Raw genomic sequence first — 24,000 nt, forward strand, 5'->3', positions numbered from 1 at the left:
GTTAAGATAGGGTACATAGCACTACTATTACATAGAACCTACAGAACGTTTAAACAGGGGACATAGCAATACTATTACATAGAACATACAGAACGTTAAGATAGGGTACATAGCACTAACAGAATGTTTAGATAGGGTACATAACACTACTATTACATAGCACCTACAGAATGTTTAGATAGGGTACATAGCAATAACATAACATTTAAATAGGGTACATAGCACTAACAGAATTTTTAGATAGGGTACATAGCACTACTATTACACAGCACTAACATAATGTTTAGATAGGGTACATAGTACTTCTATTACAAATCACTAACAGAATGTTTAGATAGGGTACATATCACTAACAGAAAGTTTAGATAGGGTACATAGCACTAACAGAATGTTTAGATAGGGTACATATCACTAACAGAATGTTTAGATAGGGTACATAGCACTAACAGAATGTTTATATAGGGTACATAGCACTAACAGAACGTTTAGATAGGGTACATAGCACGAACAGAATGTTTAGATAGGGTACATAGCACTAACATAATGTTTAGATAGGGTACATAGCACTAACATAATGTTTAGATAGGGTACATAACACTAACAGAAAGTTTAGATAGGGTACATAGCACTAACAGAATGTTTATATAGGGTACATAGCACTAACAGAACGTTTAGATAGGGTACATAGCACGAACAGAATGTTTAGATAGGGTACATAGCACTAACATAATGTTTAGATAGGGTACATAACACTAACAGAAAGTTTAGATAGGGTACATAGCACTAACAGAATGTTTATATAGGGTACATAGCACTAACAGAATGTTTAGATAGGGTACATAGCACTAACAGAATGTTTATATAGGGTACATAGCACTAACAGAATGTTTAGATAGGGTACTCATAGACCATAGAGCATTACAACCTTAGATATTGTAACACCCCAAGTCTAACAGCTAGCAGGGCCACCAGGTAATCCTTCAACACACACCTGTTTTACTTGTACTACTGCACTCATTGTCTTACAGAAACAGACACACAGACAGAGAGAAACAGAGAGAGAGAGAGACAGAGAGATAGAGAGAGAGAGAGAGAGGGAGAGAGAGAGAGAGAGAGAGAGAGAGAGAGAGAGAGAGAGAGAGAGAGAGAGAGAGAGAGAGAGAGATCTACTTCACTTGTTTTGGCAATGTTAACATTTGTTTCCCATGCCAATGTAACCCTTTGAATTGAATTGAATTGAGAGAAAGAAAGACAGACAGAGAGATACTGAGAGAAACAGAGAGCTAGAGAGACAGAGAGAGAAAGAGAGACAGACAGAGATACAGAGAGAGACACAGACAGAGATACAGAGAGAGACAGAGAGAGACAGAGAAATACAGAGAGACAGAGAGAGACACAGACAGACAGAAAGATATAGAGAGAGACACAGAGAAATACAGAGAGAGACAGAGAGAGACACAGACATACAGTTGACAGTTGACATACAACAGAGTACTCCCAAGTCTAACATTTAGCAGGAGCACCAGGTAATCCTCCAACAGACGGATTTGTTTTGACTAGGCAAAGGATCACATCCTAATGTAGCCTAATGCTTTTGGCTGAGATTAAGGGATATGGCTAGGCTAACGGCCTTTACTCACCCACACCGCGTCCAAGTACTGACGGAAGTTGGTTTAACATTTACATTTTAGTCATTTAGCAGACGCTCTTATCCAGAGCCACTTACAGTAGTGAATGCATACATTTCATACATTTTTTTCCCGTACTGGTTTGACACAGTGACAAGGTGAGCAAGCTAGCTAACTTACTAGTATAATTATTATTAACAATATTAGTTAGCTTAGCCATCTAACTAAAATCTCATTGGTTGAAGAGTTGTTCCAACTTCAAAAGCACTTCAACGCACTCATCTCGCATTTACAAATCCCCCAACTGGAAAATATGAGATGGACAAAGGACAATGTGAATTTACCATCAGATGAGTGAGATAGGGGGTTATGGGTATTGTAGTCCTGCTTTACCATATAGTACAGGGGTTATGGGTATTGTAGTCTGTCTTTACCATATAGTACAGGGGTTATGGGTATTGTAGTCCTTCTTTACCATATAGTACAGGGGTTATGGGTATTGTCGTCTTTCTTTATCATACAGTACAGGAGTTATGGGTATTGTAGTCCTGCTTAACCATATAGTTCAGGGGTTATGGGTATTGTAGTCTGTCTTTACCATATAGTACAGGGGTTATGGGTATTGTAGTCCTTCTTTACCATATAGTACAGGGGTTATGGGTATTGTCGTCTTTCTTTCTCATACAGTACAGGGGTTATGGGTATTGTAGTCCTTCTTTACCATATAGTACAGGGGTTATGGGTATTGTCGTCTTTCTTTATCATACAGTACAGGGGTTATGGGTATTGTAGTCCTTTACCATATAGTACAGGGATTATGGGTATTGCAGTCCTTCTTTAACATATAGTACAGGGATTATGGGTATTGTAGTCCTTCTAACCATATATTACAGGGATACTCAAGTACTGTTTGAGAAGGTCCGGTCACACAAACTTCCTAGGTGTCAAAGGTCAAGATGGGTATTGTCATTTATCGGTGTAGTAACAAACCCCCACCAAACAACCCATGGAACGCCAAACTGTTAACACCCCTCTTGTTGGTGGAGAGAAAATGTTGCAGTTTTAAAGCTCATTTCCTGCAATTCTAGTCCGACCCAGTCCCCCCCCAAAAACAAATATATATATATGTTTTGTATTATTATTTAAAAAAATGTCGGGACCCGGGTCCTGGGTCCGGATCCGGACCGCTGCCTGCCAGTTGAGTATGGGGGATATAATATATAGATCCGTGATATAGGCATCATTAGTATCCCCACCAGCATGTCTATGGGTACTGTAGTTCCCCCAAGATAAGGGCTGATGGGTTTTAAAGTCAGGTGAGCGGTTTATGACTAAAGTAGTCGTACTCACCATAGAGTATGTTGATCAGTGATATAGGCATCACCAGTATCCCCACCAGCATGTCGGCCACGGCCAAGGACCTCAGGAAGAAATTTGTAGCATTCTGAAGCTTCTTCTCCAATGAGACGGCCAGAATCACCAGGATGTTCCCGCCCACCGTCAGCGCGATGATGACTAGGATGAGAAGCGCTGGCCAGTTCTTCTCCTTCAAAATACAACCAAACTTGATTTGTATAGCTAGCACCATAGAAATAGAATGACTAGAGCAGTCATAGAACATCTGAACCTTTGACCATGGCAGATAACTGGTAAACTAATGAGTACACTCAAAATACCTAACCTGGTATTGAAGTGATTGTTTTTCTATATATAGCACATTCCGTAGCAACAGCATCAAAAATTCATAATAATAATAATATTAATAACAGAGATAAATAAAAACAATACAAAAAACAGAAGTTAAACCGTCTGACCTTCATGGGCAATGCTCTCAACACCGCCTCTGCCTGCGATCCCAATGACAGGTTGCTGTCCGCTCCCCCATCCCCGGCCCCCCAGGGTAGACTCTGGTTTATTCCACGGTAGGTGGAGTTATTCCCCCCTGGCCAGACCATCCAGCCCCCTATCTCCAGAGAGGGCGTGGTGGAAGAACCGAAGCCCCCCAGTAGGGCTACTCCTCCTGGGGTTCCCATCCTGGGATGGTCCCCTGGGCTCTGGAGGTCCTGGCTGGACCTGGACTACACCCCGGTCACCACCAGAGGGGGGCTCTGAACCCACCCAGAGGCCCACAGGTCATCAGGATACTTGGGATTGGCTTAGTTGGGGGTTAAAATGTGTTGTCTAGTTGTGGATAGTCCAAGTTTATCCACTTAGAAAGTCCTATCGGGACATTCAGAGAGTTGGGGGTTGACTTGGTCTGGGTTCTAGGGTAAAATAGTATTGTGGTGTTGTCTCGTGACGGTCACAAAAGGAACAGTCCAGACTCCAGTTAACGTTCACATGGAAGTACTCTGATGTTCATTGTGATTGTAGTGTTCTCTTGAAGTAGAGCACCAAATGGTTCTGGGGACAACGCCCCTGACCCTAAGCTGAGTGTAGGCTTTAGCTCAGCAGGCCAACACAGTCTTGTAGGAAGAGTCCACTGTGGTTTTCTGAAAAGGGATTTTCCAGGAAGGTCTTCTTCAGAAGGTCAATGGTTTCCCTTTGTGTTGCGTTGTTGGTTACTTTCCTCTTTCAGATAAGAAGCATCGGTTCTTGTTCTCCATGTTTAGAAAGCTCTAGAGAAAAGGGAAAACAACAATGAGCTGGACTGTGTGTCATGGTTTACCTTTATTTAACTCGGCAAATCAGTTATGAATAACATTTACATTTAAGTCATTTAGCAGACGCTCTTATCCAGAGCGACTTACAAATTGAATATTATTATGAATAAATCCTTATTTTCAATGACGGCCTAGGAACAGTGGGTTAACTGCCTTGTTCAGGGGCAGAACGACCGATTTTAACCTTGTCAGCTCTGGGATTCGATCTTGTAACCTTTCAGGTACGAGTCCAACACTCTAACAACTAGGCTACCTGCCGCCCCCAGTGTGTGTGTGTGTGTGCACGTTTGTGTGTGTGCACGTTTGTGTGTGTGTGTGTGTGTGTGTGCATGTGTGTATGTGGACGTGTTTAACTATACTTGTGGGGGCCAGATGTCCCCACAAGTATAGTAAACCAACAAAAATGTTGTTAGTCCCCACAAGGTCAAATGCTATTTCTAGGGGGTTTAGGGTTAAGGTTAAAATTAGTGTTAGGGTTAGGATTAAGTTTAGGGTTATGGTTAGGGGTTAGGGAAAATAGGATTTTGAATGGGACTGAATTATGTGTCCCAACAAGGTGTATCACTGCAACCTTAAAGGTCCTCAATAATGTCACCATTGCCCTTAATTCCAAGCAATGTTGTGCTGCTATTTTTATTGACTTGGCCAAAGCTTTTGATACGGTAGACCATTCCATTCTTGTGGACCGGCTAAGGAGTATTGGTGTCTCTGAGGGGTCTTTGGCCTGGTTTGCTAACAACCTCTCTCAAAGAGTGCAGTGTATAAAGTCAGAACATCTGCTGTCTCAGCCACTGCCTGTCACCGAGGGACTACCACAAGGCTCGATCCTAGGCCTCACGCTCTTCTCAATTTACATCAACAACAGAGCTCAGGCAGTAGGAAACTCTCATCTATTTATATGCAGATGATACAGTCTTATACTCAGCTGGCCCCTCCCCAGATTTCTATACCCTTAACCTTGTTCTGAACACCTCCAAAACAAAGGTCATATGGTTTGGTAAGAAGAATGTCCTTCTCCCCACAGGTGTGATTACTACCTCTGAGGGTTTAGAGCTTGAGGTAGTCACCTCATACAAGTACTTGGGAGTTTGACTAGACGGTACACTGTCCTTCTCTCAGCACATATCAAAGCTGCAGGCTAAAGTTAAATCCAGACTTGGTTTCCTCTATCGTAATCGTTCCTCTTTCACCCCAGCTGCCAAACGAACCCTGATTCAGATGACCATCCTACCCATGCTAGATTACGGAGACATCATTTATAGATCGGCAGGTAAAGGTGCTCTCGAGCGGCTAGATGTTCTTTACCATTCAGCCATCAGATTTGCCACCAAGGCTCCTTATAGGACACATCACTGCACTCTACACTCCTCTGTAAACTGGTCATCTCTGTATACCCGTTGCAAGACCCACTGGTTGTTGCTTATTTATAAAACCCTCTTAGGCGTCACTCCCCCCTATCTGAGATATCTACTGCAGCCCTCATCCTCCACATACAATACCTGTTCTGCCAGTCATATTCTGTTAAAGGTCCCCAAAACACACACATCCCTGGGTCGCTCCTCTTTTCAGTTTCGCTGCAGCTAGCGACTGGAACGAGCTGCAACAAACACTCAAACTGGACAGTTTTATTTCAATCTCTTCATTCAAAGACTCAATCATGGACAATCTGACAGTTGTGGCTGCTTTGTGTGATGTATTGTTGTCTCTACCTTCTTGCCCTTTGTGCTGTTGTCTCTGCCCAATAATGTTTGTACCATCTTTTGTGCTACTACCATGTTGTTGTCATGTTGTGTTGCTGCCTTGCTGTGTTGTTGTCTTAGGTGTCTCTTTATGTAGTGTTGTGTTGTCTCTCTTGTCGTGATGTGTGTTTTGTCCTATATTTCTATTTTTATTTTTTTTTATTTTTAATCCCAGCCCCCATCCCCACAGGAGGCCTTTTGCCTTTTGGTAGGCTGTCATTGTAAATAAGAATTTGTTGTTAACTGACTTGCCTCGTTAAACAAAGGTTAAATAAATAAAATAAAATAAAGTTATACCAGACTGTGTGTGTGTTTATGTGTGTATCTGTTTACTTGAGATAAACAGCCTACAGCCTCGAATGCCTATAAAGCTAATGCAGTTCGGGAGGCTTAGAATAATGAAATGGGATACACTTATATGGGCTGCATTCCAAATGGAACCTTTTCCATTTTCCCTATGGGCCGTGGTCAAAAGTAGTGCACTATATAGGGAATAATGCGCAAATTGAGAAGCAGCCCTGGCGTTGTTCAGACAATACGTCCCAGACTGCCAGAGCCCTACAGGGCGGTAAACAGGGCTATAAAACAGCAGGATATAAATGATCAAATAGATAACAAGAGAACAACTATTCAAGATTTACAGTACCAGTCAAAAGTCTGGACACACCTACTCATTCCAGGGTTTATCTTTATTTTTACTATTTTCTACATTGTAGAATAATAGTGAAGACATCAAAACTATGGAATAACACATATGGAATCATGTAGTAACCAAAAAAGTGTTAATCAAATCAAAGTATGTTTGAGATTCTTCAAAGTAGCCTTTGCCTTGATGACAGCTTTGCACACTCTTGGAGAGAGAGACAGAGACAAGGAGACAAACATACTGTAGATAAGAAAGGAACACAACTAAACAGGAAGAGATCTACCAACTGTATTATAGTTATAAGATGTGCAAGTGACGTGAATTTAACTTCACTTCCTTGTTTAGCAGGCTAAGAATACGCCTCATATTTGCATTGTCAAAGTCATGAAAATGCGGCCATTTAAGATATATATTAAATGAAATAGATAAGAATGGAACAAAACTAAACAGAAAGAGACAAAGAAAGGGGGGAGAGAGAGATATGGAGTCATAGAGACAGAGAAAGAGAGAGAGGGAGAGAGAGGGAGAGAGGTAGAGGGCCATAGAGGGAGATAGAGACAAAGACAGAGAGAGAGAGAGAAAGAGAGGGAGAGGGCCATAGAGGGAGATAGAGACAGAAAGACAGACAGAGAGACAGACAGAGAGAGGGAGAGAGGTAGAGGGAGAGAGGTAGAGGGACATAGAGGGAGATAGAGACAGAGAGACAGACAGAGAGACAGACAGAGAGAGGGAGAGAGGTAGAGGGAGAGAGGTAGAGGGACATAGAGGGAGATAGAGACAGAGAGACAGACAGAGAGAGGGAGAGAGGTAGAGGTAGAGGGAGAGAGGTAGAGGGCCATAGAGGGAGATAGAGACAGAGAGACAGAGAGACAGACAGAGAGACAGATAGAGAGACAGACAGAGAGAGGGAGAGAGGTAGAGGGCCATAGAGGGACAGAGAGACAGAGAGACAGAGAGACAGACAGAGCCAACCTTGGGGTCATATACTGTATCTTAATGATGACCATGATTCATCAGACTCATATGGTATCATTAATCACTGGATTTTAATCCCTGTGTGTCTATTTCTCTCTCGCTCCACCCCCCTCTCTATCTCTCTCTCCCCCCTCTCCCCTCTCTCTATCTCTCTCCCCCTCTCCATCTCTCTCTCCATCTCTCTCCCCCCTCTCCCCTCTCTCTCCCCCCTCTCCCCTCTATCTCTCTCTCTATCTCTCTCTACCCCCTCTCTCTATCTCCCCCTCTCCCCTCTCTCTCTATCTCTCTCTCCCCCCTCTCTCTATCTCCCCCCTCTCTCTATCTCTCTCTCCCCCTCTCCCCTCTCTGTCTCCCCCCTCTCCCCTCTCTCTATCTCTCTCTCTTCCTGCGACAGCGTCACACACTGATAGTCTGATGTCTCTATCAATATGAAGTCTGTATCATAATGACAGTCAGTCAGTCACATTCATCCTGTGTGTGTGTGTGTGTGTGTGTGTGTGTGTGTGATGTCTGTATCATAATGACAGACAGTCATTCATCCTTCCTGTCTCAGTGATGACTCACTGTCGTCGTAGCGACCAAATACATTTAGGCGGGAGGTTCTAACGAACCAATAAGGAGGGGGTGTGGTATAACGACCAATATACCACGGCTAAGGGTGGTATACGACGCGAAGCATAGCCTGGATACAGCCCTTAGCCGTGGTATATTGGCCATATACCACAAACCCCCCCCGAGGTGCCTTATTGCTATTATAAACTGGTTACCAACGTAATTAGAACCGTAAACAAGTCCAATTATTATATAATTATGTAATTGTGTAATGTGTCTTAAATCTTGAGCTTCAAATATTTTGATGGAAGGCATCGGGTATGACTAAACCAAAACAGGAATGTAGTTTATATCTGAAACGTTTCCATGAAGTTGATGATAATCTTGAAGCTTATTCATAAGACCCCGGACGTGACCCCGGACGTGACCCCGGACGTGACCCCGTACGTCACCCCGGACGTGACCCCGGACGTGACCCTTGACGTGACCCCGGACGTGACCCCGGACCTGACCCCGTACGTGACCCCGGACGTATGAGGAAGTGTCACTTTCACAGGGTATTCTTCCTTGATACTGTGTTGGTACAGTGTAGCGACCGTGGTGATGCCTCCATTCATCGATACCAAGTCTCCTGAACATCCTATTGAGCTCCTCCGTTGGTTGTCCATTGGTTGTCCGTTGGTTGTCCATTGGTTGTCCATTGGTTGTACAATGACAAGTCCATATCAAGTGAGTATCTAGAGTGGGTCTACTGAGTAGAAACAAGTTGCCCCCCTCACCCAACCACTGATACAGGGCCAGCTATATTCCCCCCACCCAACCACTGATACAGGGCCAGCTATATTCCCCCACCCAACCACTGATACAGGGCCAGCTATATTCCCCCTCACCCAACCACTGATACAGGGCCAGCTATATTTCCCCCCACCCAACCACTGATACAGGGCCAGCTATATTCCCCCACCCAACCACTGATACAGGGCCAGCTATATTCCCCCCCACCCAGCCACTGATACAGGGCCAGCTATATTCCCCCCCACCCAACCACTGATACAGGGCCAGCTATATTCCCCCCCACCCAACCACTGATACAGGGCCAGCTATATTCCCCCCCACCCAACCACTGATACAGGGCCAGCTATATTCCCTCACCCAACCACTGATACAGGGCCAGCTATATTCCCTCACCCAACCACTGATACAGGGCCAGCTATATTCCCCCCCACCCAACCACTGATACAGGGCCAGCTATATTCCCCCCCACCCAGCCACTGATACAGGGCCAGCTATATTCCCCCCCACCCAACCACTGATACAGGGCCAGCTATATTCCCCCCCAACCAACCACTGATACAGGGCCAGCTATATTCCCCCCATCCAACCACTGATACAGGGCCAGCTATATTCCCTCACCCAACCACTGATACAGGGCCAGCTATATTCCCCCCCACCCAACCACTGATACAGGGCCAGCTATATTCCCCCCCACCCAGCCACTGATACAGGGCCAGCTATATTCCCCCCACCCAACCACTGATACAGGGCCAGCTATATTCCCTCACCCAACCACTGATACAGGGCCAGCTATATTCCCCCCCACCCAACCACTGATACAGGGCCAGCTATATTCCCCCCCACAGAGCCACTGATACAGGGCCAGCTATATTCCCCCCACCCAACCACTGATACAGGGCCAGCTATATTCGCCCCCACCCAACCACTGATACAGGGCCAGCTATATTCCCTCACCCAACCACTGATACAGGGCCAGCTATATTCCCTCACCCAACCACTGATACAGGGCCAGCTATATTCCCCCCCACCCAACCACTGATACAGGGCCAGCTATATTCCCCCCCACCCAGCCACTGATACAGGGCCAGCTATATTCCCCCCCCACCCAGCCACTGATACAGGGCCAGCTATATTCCCCCCCCACCCAACCACTGATACAGGGCCAGCTATATTCCCCCCCACCCAACCACTGATACAGGGCCAGCTATATTCCCCCCCACCCAGCCACTGATACAGGGCCAGCTATATTCCCCCCCACCCAACCACTGATACAGGGCCAGCTATATTCCCCCCCACCCAACCACTGATACAGGGCCAGCTATATTCCCCCCCACCCAACCACTGATACAGGGCCAGCTATATTCCCCCCCACCCAACCACTGATACAGGGCCAGCTATATTTCTCCACCCAAATGGTCAAGGTTATATTGAGTGACAGGTAATCTGATCCTAGATCAGTGTTTAATGGTAACGATAAAAACCACTTAGGTTGTTTCCACATCTGGATCGCCGGCACAGGCACACACACACACGCACACGCACACGCACACGCACACACACACACACACACACACACACACACACACACACACACACACACACACACACACTTACGTTTCCACCACATCCGGATCGATGATGCTCTCTTGACCTGCTGCAGCTTCCTCCTCTGCTATCTCTTTCCTCTTCAGTGTCCCTCGTTTATTCACCGCCGCCCCGAAGAGTGGGATCAACTTCCATCTGCCTAGAGAGGGAGGGAGGGAGGGAGGGAGGGAGGGAGCGAGGGAAGGAGAGAGATGGTAAGAGAGAAAAAGAGACCTTAACCATAAACCTAACCCTAACTCCTAAACCTAACCTTAACCATAAACCTAACCCTAACTCCTAAACCTAACCATAAACCTAACCCTAACTCCTAAACCTAACCTTAACCATAAACCTAACCCTAACTCCTGAACCTAACCTTATCCATAAACCTAACCCTAACCCTAACTCCTAAACCTAACCATAAACCTATCCCTAACCCTAACTCCTAAACCTAACCATAAACCTAACCCTAACTCCTAAACCTAACCTTAACCATAAACCTAACCCTAACTCCGAAATCTAACCATAAACCTAACCCTAACTCCTAAACCTAACCTTAACCATAAACCTAACCCTAACTCCTAAACCTAACCATAAACCTAACCCTAACCCTAAACCTAAACCTAACCATAAACCTAACCCTAACTCCTAAACCTAACCTTAACCATAAACCTAACCCTAACCCTAACTCCTAAACCTAACCATAAACCTAACCCTAACTCCTAAACCTAACCTTAACCATAAACCTAACCCTAACTCCTAAACCTAACCTTAATCATAAACCTAACCCTAACTCCGAAACCTAACCTTAACCATAAACCTAAACCTAACCCTAAACCTAACCTTAACCATAAACCTAACCCTAACTCCTGAACCTAAACTTAACCATAAACCTAACCCTAACTCCTAAACCTAACCATAAACCTAACCCTAACCCTAAACCTAAACCTAACCATAAACCTAACCCTAACTCCTAAACCTAACCTTAACCATAAACCTAACCCTAACCCTAACTCCTAAACCTAACCATAAACCTAACCCTAACTCCTAAACCTAACCTTAACCATAAACCTAACCCTAACTCCTAAACCTAACCTTAATCATAAACCTAACCCTAACTCCGAAACCTAACCTTAACCATAAACCTAAACCTAACTCTAAACCTAACCTTAACCATAAACCTAACCCTAACTCCTGAACCTAACCTTAACCATAAACCTAACCCTAACTCCTAAACCTAACCATAAACCTGACCCTAACCCTAACTCCTAAACCTAACCATAAACCTAACCCTAACTCCTAAACCTAACCTTAACCTTAACCATAAACCTAACCCTAACTCCTGAACCTAACCTTAACCATAAACCTAACCCTAACTACTAAACCTAACCATAAACCTGACCCTAACCCTAACTCCTAAACCTAACCATAAACCTAACCCTAACTCCTAAACCTAACCTTAACCTTAACCATAAACCTAACCCTAACTCCTAAACCTAACCTTAACCATAAACCTAACCCTAACTCCTAAACCTAACCTAACCATAAACTTAACCCTAACTCCTAAACCTAAACCTAATCCTTAACCCCTAACCCTAAATCTAAATCTAACACTAATTCTAACCATAAACCTCCTAGAAATAATCCCAGTTCGTGGAATTTCTGTTAGTTTACCATTCTTGTGGGAACGTCTGGTATATTTAAACGTGTCTACAAGCGCTGCAGCCAGGCCTTATAATATTAGCATAAAGCTTTATCCTAACCAGAGCATAAACAGTCAACTCTACAGAATGTTAATACAGTCACACACTCACACATGCACGTCAACAGTCGCTCGCACGCACACACACACACACACACACACACACACACACACACACACACACACACACACACACACACACACACACACACACACACACACACATACACACACACACACACACACACACACACACACAAACACACATACACACAAACACACACACAGACACACACGCAAACACACATACACACAAACACACACACAGACACACAGACACACACACACACAAACACACACACACACACACACACACACGCAAACACACATACACACACAGACAATAGTATGTTCGTCCATCTATTTACACACTGTGGGCTTAATGGGTTTCTAGAACAGATGATTTTCACCCTTACAGGAATAACGTAGATGGAGTTATGGAGAGAGAGAACAGATGGCTTTCACTCTTTCAGGAATAAAATAGATGGATTTATGGTGTTAGAGGGAGAGAGAGAGAGAGAGAGAGAGAGAGAGAGAACAGAGAGAACAGAGAGAACAGAGAGAGAACAGAGAGAATAGAGAGAGAACAGAGAAGAAGAGAACAGAGAGAGAGAGTACAGAGAAATAGAACAGAGAGAGTACAGAGAGAACAGAGAGAACAGAGAGAGAACAGAGAGAGAACAGAGAGAGAACAGAGAGAGAATAGAGAGAATAGAGAGGAAGAGAGAAGAAGAGAACAGAGAGAGAGAGTACAGAGAAATAGAACAGAGAGAGTACAGAGAGAATAGAGAGGAAGAGAACAAAGATAATAAAGATAGAACAGAGAAAACAGATAGGAAGAGAACAGAAAATAGAGATGGAACAGAGAGAACAGAGAGAACAGAGAGAGAACAGAGAGAATAGAGATAGAACAGAAAGAACAGAGAGAACAGAGAGCGAGAACAGAAAAAGACAGAACAGAAAGGGAGAAAGAAAAGAGAGGTAGAGAGAACGAAGAGAGAACAGAGAGAAAGAACAGAAAGGAAAAGAGAGGAAAAAAGGACAGAGGGAGAGAACAGAGAGAACAGAGTTACAGAGAGAGAAAGAGAACAGAGAGAGAAAGAACAGAGAACAGAGAGAGAGAGAACAGAGAGAGAACAGAGAAACAGAGATAATTAGATAGACAGAACATAAGATAAGAAGAAAGATAGAAAGGATAGAGGGAGAGAACAGAGAGAGAACAGAGTTACAAGAGAGAGAACAGAGAGAGAAAGAACAGAGAGAACAAAGAGAGAAAGAACAGAGAGGTAAAGAGAGGAAGAAAAATAGAGTAAACAGAAGAGAACATTACATAGAGATAACAGATAGATAAATATAAAAGATATAAACATAGATCGAACAGATAGAAAACTAGAGAGATAACATAGAGCAGATATAACAGAGAGAGAACAGAGAGAGAACAGAGAGAGAACAGAGAGAGAACAAAGAGAGAGAGAACAGAGAGAGAATAGAGAGAACAGAGAGAGAGAACAGAGAGAACAGAGAGAGAACATAGAGAACAGAGAGAGAGAAAACAGAGAAAGAAGCAATAAAGCAGCTTGAATTTGAATTTGAGAACAGAGAGAACAGAGAGAGAGAGAGAAAAGAGAGAAAGAACAGAAAGAACAAAGAGAACAGAGAAAGAGAGAGAGAGATCAGAGAGGAAGAAAGAACTGAGAGGAGGAGAGAACAGAGAGAGAAGAGAGACCAGAGGAAGAGAATGAAAGGCAGAGAGAGAAGAAGAGCCATTACCAGCGTAAACAACATCTACACCACCATGTGATGGAGAGAGAGAGAGCGAAAGAAAGAGAGAGAGACAAAAAAGAGAGCAAGGGAGAGAGAGAGAAAGAGAGAGGGAGATGATGGAGAGACCATTAATGTTGGTGACCTCAGGGATATTATGTTGTTTAATCTGCTACCTTATCTCGTACATAAGAGAAGAACACACACACACACACACACACACACACACACACACACACACACACACACACACACACACACACAGACAGACAGACAGACAGACAGACAGACAGACAGACAGACAGACAGACAGACAGACAGACAGACAGACAGACAGACAGACAGACAGACAGACAGACAGACAGACAGACAGACAGACAGACACACACACACAGACACACACACACACACACAGAGACAAGTGCGAGAGGTTGTCCTCTCTCTGATAAGGACTCCTCAGAGAGAGAAAAGTAATACAATCAACATGAAGAACTAGTAATACTACTGGTGCAGTGTTAGCTGTCCGTAACGTGTCGTGGAAATTCCAATCAATAATGAGGAGAGACAAGGTCAATCACCAATCAGGATATTACTTTATTCACAACTTATTAATAGCATTGATTAATTATTGCAATAATGAAGCTGGTTGACGACCCACCCCTAGATGATTCGTTGAGAGCCCAACGAGTGGATTTGAGCCACAGCAGTTTATAGCCAAGTACATCCTCCTGAATGTTCATGACAAACAACAGATGTATGGAATGGGTCACAAGGTTAGGATTTGTATGAAAGATACTAATGATTCATACTAATAATTCAAGACTGTTCTCATTTTGTAGAAACCCATACCCGAGCCATCTCTCCCTGGTACCTTCCAGTCAAACCGGAGCATCTCTCCCTGGTACCTTCCAGTCAAACCAGAGCCATCTCTCCCTGGTACCTTCCAGTCAAACCGATGCCATGTCTCCCTGGTACCTTCCAGTCAAACCAGAGCCATCTCTCCCTGGTACCTTCCAGTCAAACCAGAGCCATCTCTCCCTGGTACCTTCCAGTCAAACCGATGCCATGTCTCCCTGGTACCTTCCAGTCAAACCAGAGCCATCTCTCCCTGGTACCTTCCAGTCAAACCAGAGCCAGTTCCCTCACATGAATGGAATGTGGCATAAGGCATTGTAAATCAACTGCCAGCATTGAGCTCCAGAGGCCCAATTCAATTCACACAGACACAATATGTGACTAACCACCTGGATTCGGTCTTATGTAGCAATCACAGACAATTATATTTTTTACATTGGTAAAAAGTAGAGACTCAGAGCTACAAAATGGTATATCATACACTGCATTTTTGTGGAACAATGGGAAAGTAATTCTGCTTTGAAAGTTGATTAACTTGTAAACTCACTTTTGAGAAAAGGGCCTTTGAATGTTTGGTACCTACTGGAGAGCTCTCCTTTGTCTACACCCATTCAGCATTGTTCACACCATCTTAAACCAGTCCTACCTATCCATTTAAGTATTCACATGTGAGATAATGTGCTAAACAGTGAGTAGTGTAGTAAAGATTAAGACTAAAAGTCATAAAAGTAGTAGCCTATAGTAAGGAAAAATACCAGGAAAACAGAAAGTGTCCAGATAAAAATATTTTCTAATTATTAGATGATGCTTACCCAGACACACTTGTCTAAATTGATGGGTCATGTGAAAGAAATGCTATAACCCCCAGCCACATCCAGTGGTGGGAAAAGTATTAGTGTCATACTTGTAAATGTAAAGATACCTTAATAGAAAATGACGGAAGTAAAAGTCACCCAGTATAATACTACTTGAGTAAAAGTCTAAAAATATTTGGTTTTAAATATACTTAAGTATCAAAAGTAGAAGTATAAATCATTTCAAATTCGTTATATTAAACCAGATTGCCCAATAAATAAATACAAATGTTTTATTGACGGATAGCCATGGGCACACTCCAACACTCAAACATCATTTACAGATAGCCAGGGTCCCGCTCCAACATTCAGACATCATTAACAGATAGCCAGGGGCCCGCTCCAACATTCAGACATCATTTACAAATGAATCATTTGTGTTTAGTGAGTCTGCCAGATCAGAGGCAGTAGGGATGACCAGGGATGTTCTCTTGAAGTGTGTGAATTGGACAATTTTCCTGTCAAAATCTAGCAAGTACTTTTGGGTGTCAGGGAAAATGTATGGAGTGAAAAGTACATTATTTTCTTTCAGAATGTGGTGAAGTAAAAGTTTCCAAAAATATAAATAGTCAAGTAATGTGCAGATACCCCCCAAAAATACTTAAGTAGTACTTTAAAGTATTTTTACTGAAGTACTTTACACCACTGTCCAAATGCCTTCACACAACATTAACATACTTGATATACTGTTACACACACACTTATCACATAGTATTCCATACATAAGTCAAGGCCATGCACCCTGAGTAGAAACCTGAGTGAGGTGCACATGTACAGTACATAAACAGATGCATGCACCATATATTTATGTGGTGGTCACATGATACGGTCACATGATATTGTTGTGGTATGTCAAAATATCATGTTACGACAACACATAACAATATTAGTTTTATATAGCAATATAGAAGGTGTAAATAGAACAGCCAAATGGTTACTTACATAGTAGCAATATCAGAAATAGTGTCAGTATAAACAAAATAATATGCAGTATGTACAAGAACAATATCAACAACGATATCAGTGATAGACGAGGTAGTTGTATACAATCAGGGGTAAAGTGGCTAAGCAGCAGGATAAATAGTAGCAGCAACGTACAGCGGTGTTAAACATATTTCTTTTACTGTCACGTCCTGACCAGTAAAGGGGTTATTTGTTATTACAGTTTGGTCAGGACGTGGCAGGGGGCATTTGTTTAGAGTGTTTCGGGGTTTATTGGGGATGTTATTATGTAAGAGGGGTGTGTTTGTTTTGTGTTGTAGGGGTTTTTCGGTATTGTTCTGGTTTTGTATTTCTATGATTTTCTAGGTTGTGTATTTCTTTGTTGGCCTGGTATGGCTCTCAATCAGGAACAACTGTACATTGTTGTTGCTGATTGGGAGTCATACTTAGGTAGCCCTTTTTTTCACTTGTGGTTTGTGGGAAGTTGTTTTTTGCATAGCTGTGTGTAGCCTGCATTACTGTGCGTTCGTTCATTTTCTTGTTTTGTTTTTTCAGTGTTCAAATAAAAGATAAAATGAGCACTCAACCTGCGCCTTGTTCCACTCAACCCGCTGCGCCTTGGTCCACTCAACCCGCTGCGCCTTGGTCCACTCAACCCGCTGCGCCTTGGTCCACTCAACCCGCTGCGCCTTGGTCCACTCACCCGCTGCGCCTTGGTCCACTCAACCCGCTGCGCCTTGGTCCACTCAACCCGCTGCGCATTGGTCCACTCAACCCGCTGCGCCTTGGTCCACTCAACCGCTGCGCCTTGGTCCACTCAACCCGCTGCGCCTTGGTCCACTCAACCCGCTGCGCCTTGGTCCACTCAACCCGCTGCGCCTTGGTCCACTCAACCCGCTGCGCCTTGGTCCACTCAACCCGCTGCGCCTTGGTCCACTCAACCCGCTGCGCCTTGGTCCACTCAACCCGCTGCGCCTTGGTCCACTCAACCCGCTGCGCCTTGGTCCACTCAACCCGCTGCGCCTTGGTCCACTCAACCCGCTGCGCCTTGGTCCACTCAACCCGCTGCGCCTTGGTCCACTCAACCCGCTGCGCCTTGGTCCACTCAACCCGCTGCGCCTTGGTCCACTCAACCGCCGCTTGGTCCACTCACCCGCTGGCCTTGGTCCACTCAACCCGCTGCCCCTTGGTCCACTCAACCCGCTGCGCCTTGGTCACTCAACCCGCTGCGCCTTGGGTCCCTGCAACCCGCTGCGCCTTGGTCCACTCAACCCGCTGCGCCTTGTTCCACTCAACCCGCTGCGCCTTGGTCCACTCAACCCGCTGCGCCTTGGTCCACTCAACCCGCTGCGCCTTGGTCCACTTCATATGACGACCGTTACATTTACGTTCAAATGGCTCTCCTGTGAAGTTGTGACTTGCGACATACGCCTAGTTTCCTGAAACGGGTCACATACATATAGTTATAAGAACCCCCATCAGTCATTTGATGCAATAACAGTATTATAACATAATCTTGTTACTTCACCCACAACCAGCTGTGGGCCCCAAAAAACATTTCAGCGCCGACTAAAAACTCTCAGCAAAAAGGAAAGGGGAATGGGGGGGGGGGGGGGTTACACATCAAGGAGTTTTACTGCTGTACAACTAGTTCTCTGTTATACTCAATATACACTGAACAAAAATATAAACGCAACATGTAAGGTGTTGGTCCCATCTTTCATGAGCTGAAATAAAAGATCCCAGAAATGTTCTATACGCACAAAAAGCATTTTTTTTTATACCTCAAACTTGGTGCACAAATGTGTTTACATCCCTGTTAGAGAGAATTTGTCCTTTTCCCATATAATACATCCACCTGACAGGTGTGGCATATCAAGAAGCTGATTAAACAGCATGATCATTACCCAGGTGCACCTTGGGCTGGGGACAAAAAACACAATACCACAGATGCCTACATTTTTGACGGAGCGTGCAACTGGCATGCTGACGGCAGGAATGTCCACCAGAGTTGTTGTCAGAGAATTGAATGTTGATTTCTATACCATAAGCCACCTACAACGTCATTTTAGGGAATTTTGCAGTACGTCGAACTGGCCTCACAATCACAGAACATGTGTATGGTGTCGTGTGGACGAGCGGTATGCTGATGTCAATGTTGAGTGCCCCATGGTGGCAGTGGGGTTGTGGTATGGGCAGGCATAAGCTACGGACAACAAACATAATTGCATTATATCGATGGCAATTTGAATGCACAGAGATACCGTGACGAGATCCTGAGGCCCATTGCCGTGCCATTCATCTGCCCACCGTCACCTCATGTTTCAGCATGATAATGCACGGCCCCATGTCGCAAGAATCTGTACACAATTCCTGGAACAGAAAAGGTCCCAGTTCTTCCATGGCCTGCAATCTCACCAGACATGTTTTTTTGTATTTGCCAAGAGAGTTTTCATCAATACTTTTCGTGGCTGTTTATTTACCACCACAGACGGAAGCTGGCACTAAGACTGCATTCAGTCAGCTGTATAAGGAAATAAGCAAACAGGAAACCGTTCACCCAGAGGTGGCGCTCCTAGTGGCCAGGGATTTTAATGCAGGGAAACTTAAATCAGTTTTACCTCATTTCTATCAACATGTTAAATACGCAACCAGAGGGAAAAAAACTGTAGATCACCCTGTGCTCCACACACAGAGACGCATACAAAGCTCTCCCTCACCATCCATTTGGCAAATCTGACCATAATTCTATCCTTCTAATTCCTGCTTACAAGCAAAAATTAAAGCAGGAAGCAGCAGTGACTCAGTCTATAAAAAGTGGTCAGATAAAGCAGATGCTAAGCTACAGGACTGTTTTGCTAGCACAGACTGGAACACGTTCCGGGATTCATCCGATGGCATTGAGGAGTACACCACATCAGTCACTGGCTTTATCAATAAGTGCATTGCGGACGTCGTCCCCACAGTGACTGTACGTACATACCCCAACCAGAAGCCATGGATTACAGGCAACGTTCACACTGAGCTAAAGGGTAGAGCGGCTTTAGAGTGCGGGACTCTAACCCTGAAGCTTATAAGAAATCCTGCTATGCCCTCCGACAAACCATCAAACAGGCAAAGCGTCAAAACAGAGCTAAGATTGAATTGTACTACACCGGGCTCCAACACACGTCTTATGTGGCAGGGCTTGCAAACTATTACAGCCTACAAAGGGAAGCACAGTCGCGAGCTTCCCAGTGACATGAGCCTACCAGACGAGCTAAATCACTTCTATGCTTGCATCGAGGCAAGCAACACCGAGGCATGCATGAGAGCATCAGCTGTTCCGGATGACTGTGTGATCACGCTCTCCGTAGCCGACGTGAGGAAGACCTTTAAACAGGTCAACATTCACAAGGCCGCGGGGCCAGATGGATTACCAGGACGTGTGCTCCGGGCATGTGCTGACCAACTGGCAGGTGTCTTCACTGACATTTTCAACATGTCCCTGATGGAGTCTGTAATACCAACATGTTTCAAGCAGATCACCATAGTCCCTGTGCCCAAGAACATTAAGGCAACCTGTCTAAATGACTACCGACCCGTAGCACTCACGTCCGTAGCCATGAAGTGCTTTGAAAGGCTGGTAATGGCTCACATCAACACCATTATTGCAGAAACCCTAGACCCACTCCAATTTGCATACCACCCAAGCAGATCCACAGATGATGCAATCTCTATTGCACTCCACACTGTCCTTACCCACCTGGACAAAAGGAGCACCTATGTGAGAATGCTATTAATTGACTACAGCTCAGCTTTCAACACCATAGTACCCTCAAAGCTCATCACTAAGCTAAGGATCCTGGGACTAAACACCTCCCTCTGCAACTGGATCCTGGACTTCCTGACGGGCCGCCCCCATGTGGTGAGGGTAGGTAGCAACACATCCGCCACACTGATCCTCAGCACTGGAGCCCCTCAGGGGTGCATGCTCAGTCCCCTCCTGTACTCCCTGTTCACTCACGACTGCGTGGCCAGGCACGACTCCAACACCATCATTCAGTTTGCAGATGACACAACAGTGGTAGGCCTGATCACTGACAATGACGAGACAGCCTATAGGGAGGAGGTCAGAGACCTGGCCAGGTGGTGCCAGAATAACAACCTATCCCTCAACATAATCAAGACAAAGGAGAGGATTGTGAACTACAGGAAAAGGAGGACCGAGCACGCCCCCATTCTCATCGATGGGGCTGTAGTGGAGCAGGTTGAGAGCTTCAAGTTCCTTGGTATCCACATCACCAACAAACTAACATGGTCCAAGCACACCAAGACAGTCGTGAAAAGGGCATGACAAAGCCTATTTCCCCTCGGGAAAATAAAAAGATTTGGCATGGGTCCTCAGTTCCTCAAAAGGTTCTACAGCTGCAACATCGAGAGCATCCTGACTGGTTGCATCACAGCCTGGTATGGCAACTGCTCGGCCTCCAACCGCAAGGCACTACAGAGGGTAGTGCGAACGGCCCAGTACATCACTGGGGCTAAGCTGCCTGCCATCCAGGAACTCTACACCAGGCGGTGTCAGAGGAAGGCCTTAAAAATTGTCAAAGACCCCAGCCTCCCCAGTCATAGACTTTTCTCTCTACTATCGCATGGCAAGCGGTACTGGAGCGCCAAGTCTAGGACCAAAAGGCTTCTCAACAGTTTTTACCCCCAAGCCATAAGACTCCTGAACAGGTAATCAAATGGCTACTTGAACTATTTGCATTGTACCGCCCCCCAACCCCTCTTTTACGCTGCTGTTACTCTCTGTTTATCATATATGCATAGTCACTTTAACCATACCTACATGTACATACTACCTCAATTAGTCCGACTAACCGGTGCCTGTATATAGCCTCGCTACTGTTATTTTTCACTGTCTTTTTTACTGTTGTTTTTATTTCTTTACTTATCTATTGTTCACCTAATACCTATTTTTTACTTAAAAATCGCATTGTTGGTTAGGGCCTGTAAGTAAACATTTCAGTGTAAGGTCTACAACTGTTGTATTCGGCGCACGTGACAAATAAACTTTGATTTGATTTGTCACCCATTGAGCATGTTTGAGATGCTCTGGACAGTGTGTACGACAGTGTGTTCCAGTTCCCACCAATATCCAGCAACTTCGCACAGCCATTGAAGAGGAGAGGGACAACATTCCACAGGCCACATTCAATAGCCTGATCAATTCTATGCAAAGGAGATGTTTTGTGTCGCATGAGGAAAATGTTTGTATTCTGATCCATGTCCCTAAATTTTTTTTAAGGTTTCTGTCACCACAGATGCATATCTGTATTCCCAGTCATGTTAAATCCATAGATCAGGTCCCTAAGAATTTATTTCAATTGACTGATTTCCTTGTATGAACTGTAACTCAGTAAAATCTTTGAAATTGTTGCATGTTAAGTTTATATTTTGTTTCAGTATACATCGACAGATGTTCTACACCTGTTGGCAGCTGAGGGAACATAACTTCACAAAACTTTAATTAGCTTAACCTTTTTGGGTTATGAACAAGAAGACACATTACTGTTGTCTGACAGATAAGAAGATTGCCTTCTTTTTAACCTATTTAAATAGACAGAATACTACTTCCTATGCTTTTCATACTTTTAATCTAACTTTGCTTTAAACACATGCTCCTCCTCCTCTGTATCTTACTCCAACTCAAAGTTTCCTTTCTCCTAATTGTCTTTATCTGGACTGTAACAGTTCTCACCTTCAAAAAATATTTCTCTCTCAAAGTTATTCCCTTTTTGGTTTGACACCCACACATTCACTTTGTCTTAGGTGAGCTGAATACGAAGTGATTGGAGGTAACTTAAGGTCCTAGTGTGTGTGTACGGTAAGGTACAGTCTAGAGAGGTAGGAAGGTAAATTGTGGTCCAAGGGCATCAGGCAGGACAGAATCCTCAAGGGAGGAAGAAAAGAAGAGGGCTGCCTCCCCCAATTAACTTATGTTAGGAGGAAGAGGAGGAGGGATGGGGTGAGGAGACGAGAGGAGATGAGAGGTGAGGAGAGGTGAGGAGAGGGGAGGAGAGGTGAGGAGATGAGATGAGAGGTGAGGAGATGAGATGAGAGGTGAGGGGAGGAGAGGTGAGGAGATGAGAGGTGAGGAGAGGGGAGGAGAGGTGAGGAGAGGAGATGAGAGGTGAGGAGAGGGGAGGTGAGGAGAGGGGAGGAGAGGTGAGGTGAGGAGAGGTGAGGGGAGGAGAGGTGAGGAGAGCTGACGTTGTATTAGTTAATGTGACGACTGTTGCTCATCGAATGATTAAAGGTTTCTAACTGCGTGATTAAATGAATCAAGCAATTATTAACTCATTAACCTGGGGCACCATGGGAAAATTAGTTTTATTGAGTTTCTATTTCCCAAATTAACTCAAAGAATATCAGAATATAGATTTTACAACAGTCGCTAATTAATCAATTTCCTCTACAGTCTCATTCTGAACGTCGCATAATCCGTGAATCTGCACAAACCCGGGTCCCACCAATGAGTTCGTACCACACCAATTTTAGTTGATTATTTATTTACTAGAAAACAAAAATGATGATAAAAGATACACATACACAAAACACAGTTTAGGCTATTGATTAGAACTTAGTATAACGGGCCAACACACTATGGCGCGTGTTACCCAAATGGGGATTTAAAAGAGAGAGAACAAGAGAAAGTACACAAGAGAAATATACATTTGGGTGCATTTGTCAGCTATGCTTATTTTAACCCTAGCCTTGCCCCGAACTGCCGCTCTTATGGGTCAGAATATAATGATGTAACTACGTGTTGGAGGTCTCAGATGGGAAGCTCCACGTGGGTCGTTTAGGCTTCTCAATGACGCACTTCTCCGGTGCAACTCCCTGGTTGTCCTCACGATGTCAGTGTCCTTTTGGCTTAGTGGTCTGATTCCTTGCCCTTGTTCTGAAAGGGATCTTCAGAGGACAGCCAGGTCTGTAGCTCAGAGCTCACAGCGTAGGAATGAAACAGCGTAGATACCACGATTCGATGGGGAGTGGAGACTGGGTGGTCCGGCTTGAATTCACCCGCTTAGATACAGCTACTCATCCGTAGCATGGGTAGAAAAAATATTTCTTTGTCTTCAACCTTGTGGTGCGTTTTGGGTTCGTTGACTTTTTAGACCTTGGCTGCAGCTTGGGTCACTTAGTCTGTATGTTAATTCTTAACTCACATGTCTTATACCCTCGGGTCAGAAGTGGGC

General features: G+C 44.5%; 1 protein-coding gene across 1 annotated transcript in view; it reads right to left on the minus strand.

The window, feature by feature from the left end:
- LOC115195000 (5-hydroxytryptamine receptor 2C-like) overlaps window positions 1–24,000 on the minus strand; it is a 245,024-nt gene that overhangs the window by 56,067 nt on the left and 164,957 nt on the right. The window contains exons 2-4 of the mRNA XM_029754900.1: window positions 10,613–10,742; window positions 3,443–4,246; window positions 2,979–3,174 (exon numbers count right to left, since the gene is read on the minus strand). Coding sequence (XP_029610760.1) covers window positions 2,979–3,174; window positions 3,443–3,661 — 415 coding nt within the window. The 5' untranslated portion in view covers window positions 3,662–4,246; window positions 10,613–10,742. The remainder of the gene's footprint in view (window positions 1–2,978; window positions 3,175–3,442; window positions 4,247–10,612; window positions 10,743–24,000) is intronic.

Source organism: Salmo trutta, chromosome 5, assembly GCF_901001165.1.
Source record: "Salmo trutta chromosome 5, fSalTru1.1, whole genome shotgun sequence".
In the NCBI taxonomy this organism is placed as follows: domain Eukaryota; kingdom Metazoa; phylum Chordata; class Actinopteri; order Salmoniformes; family Salmonidae; genus Salmo; species Salmo trutta.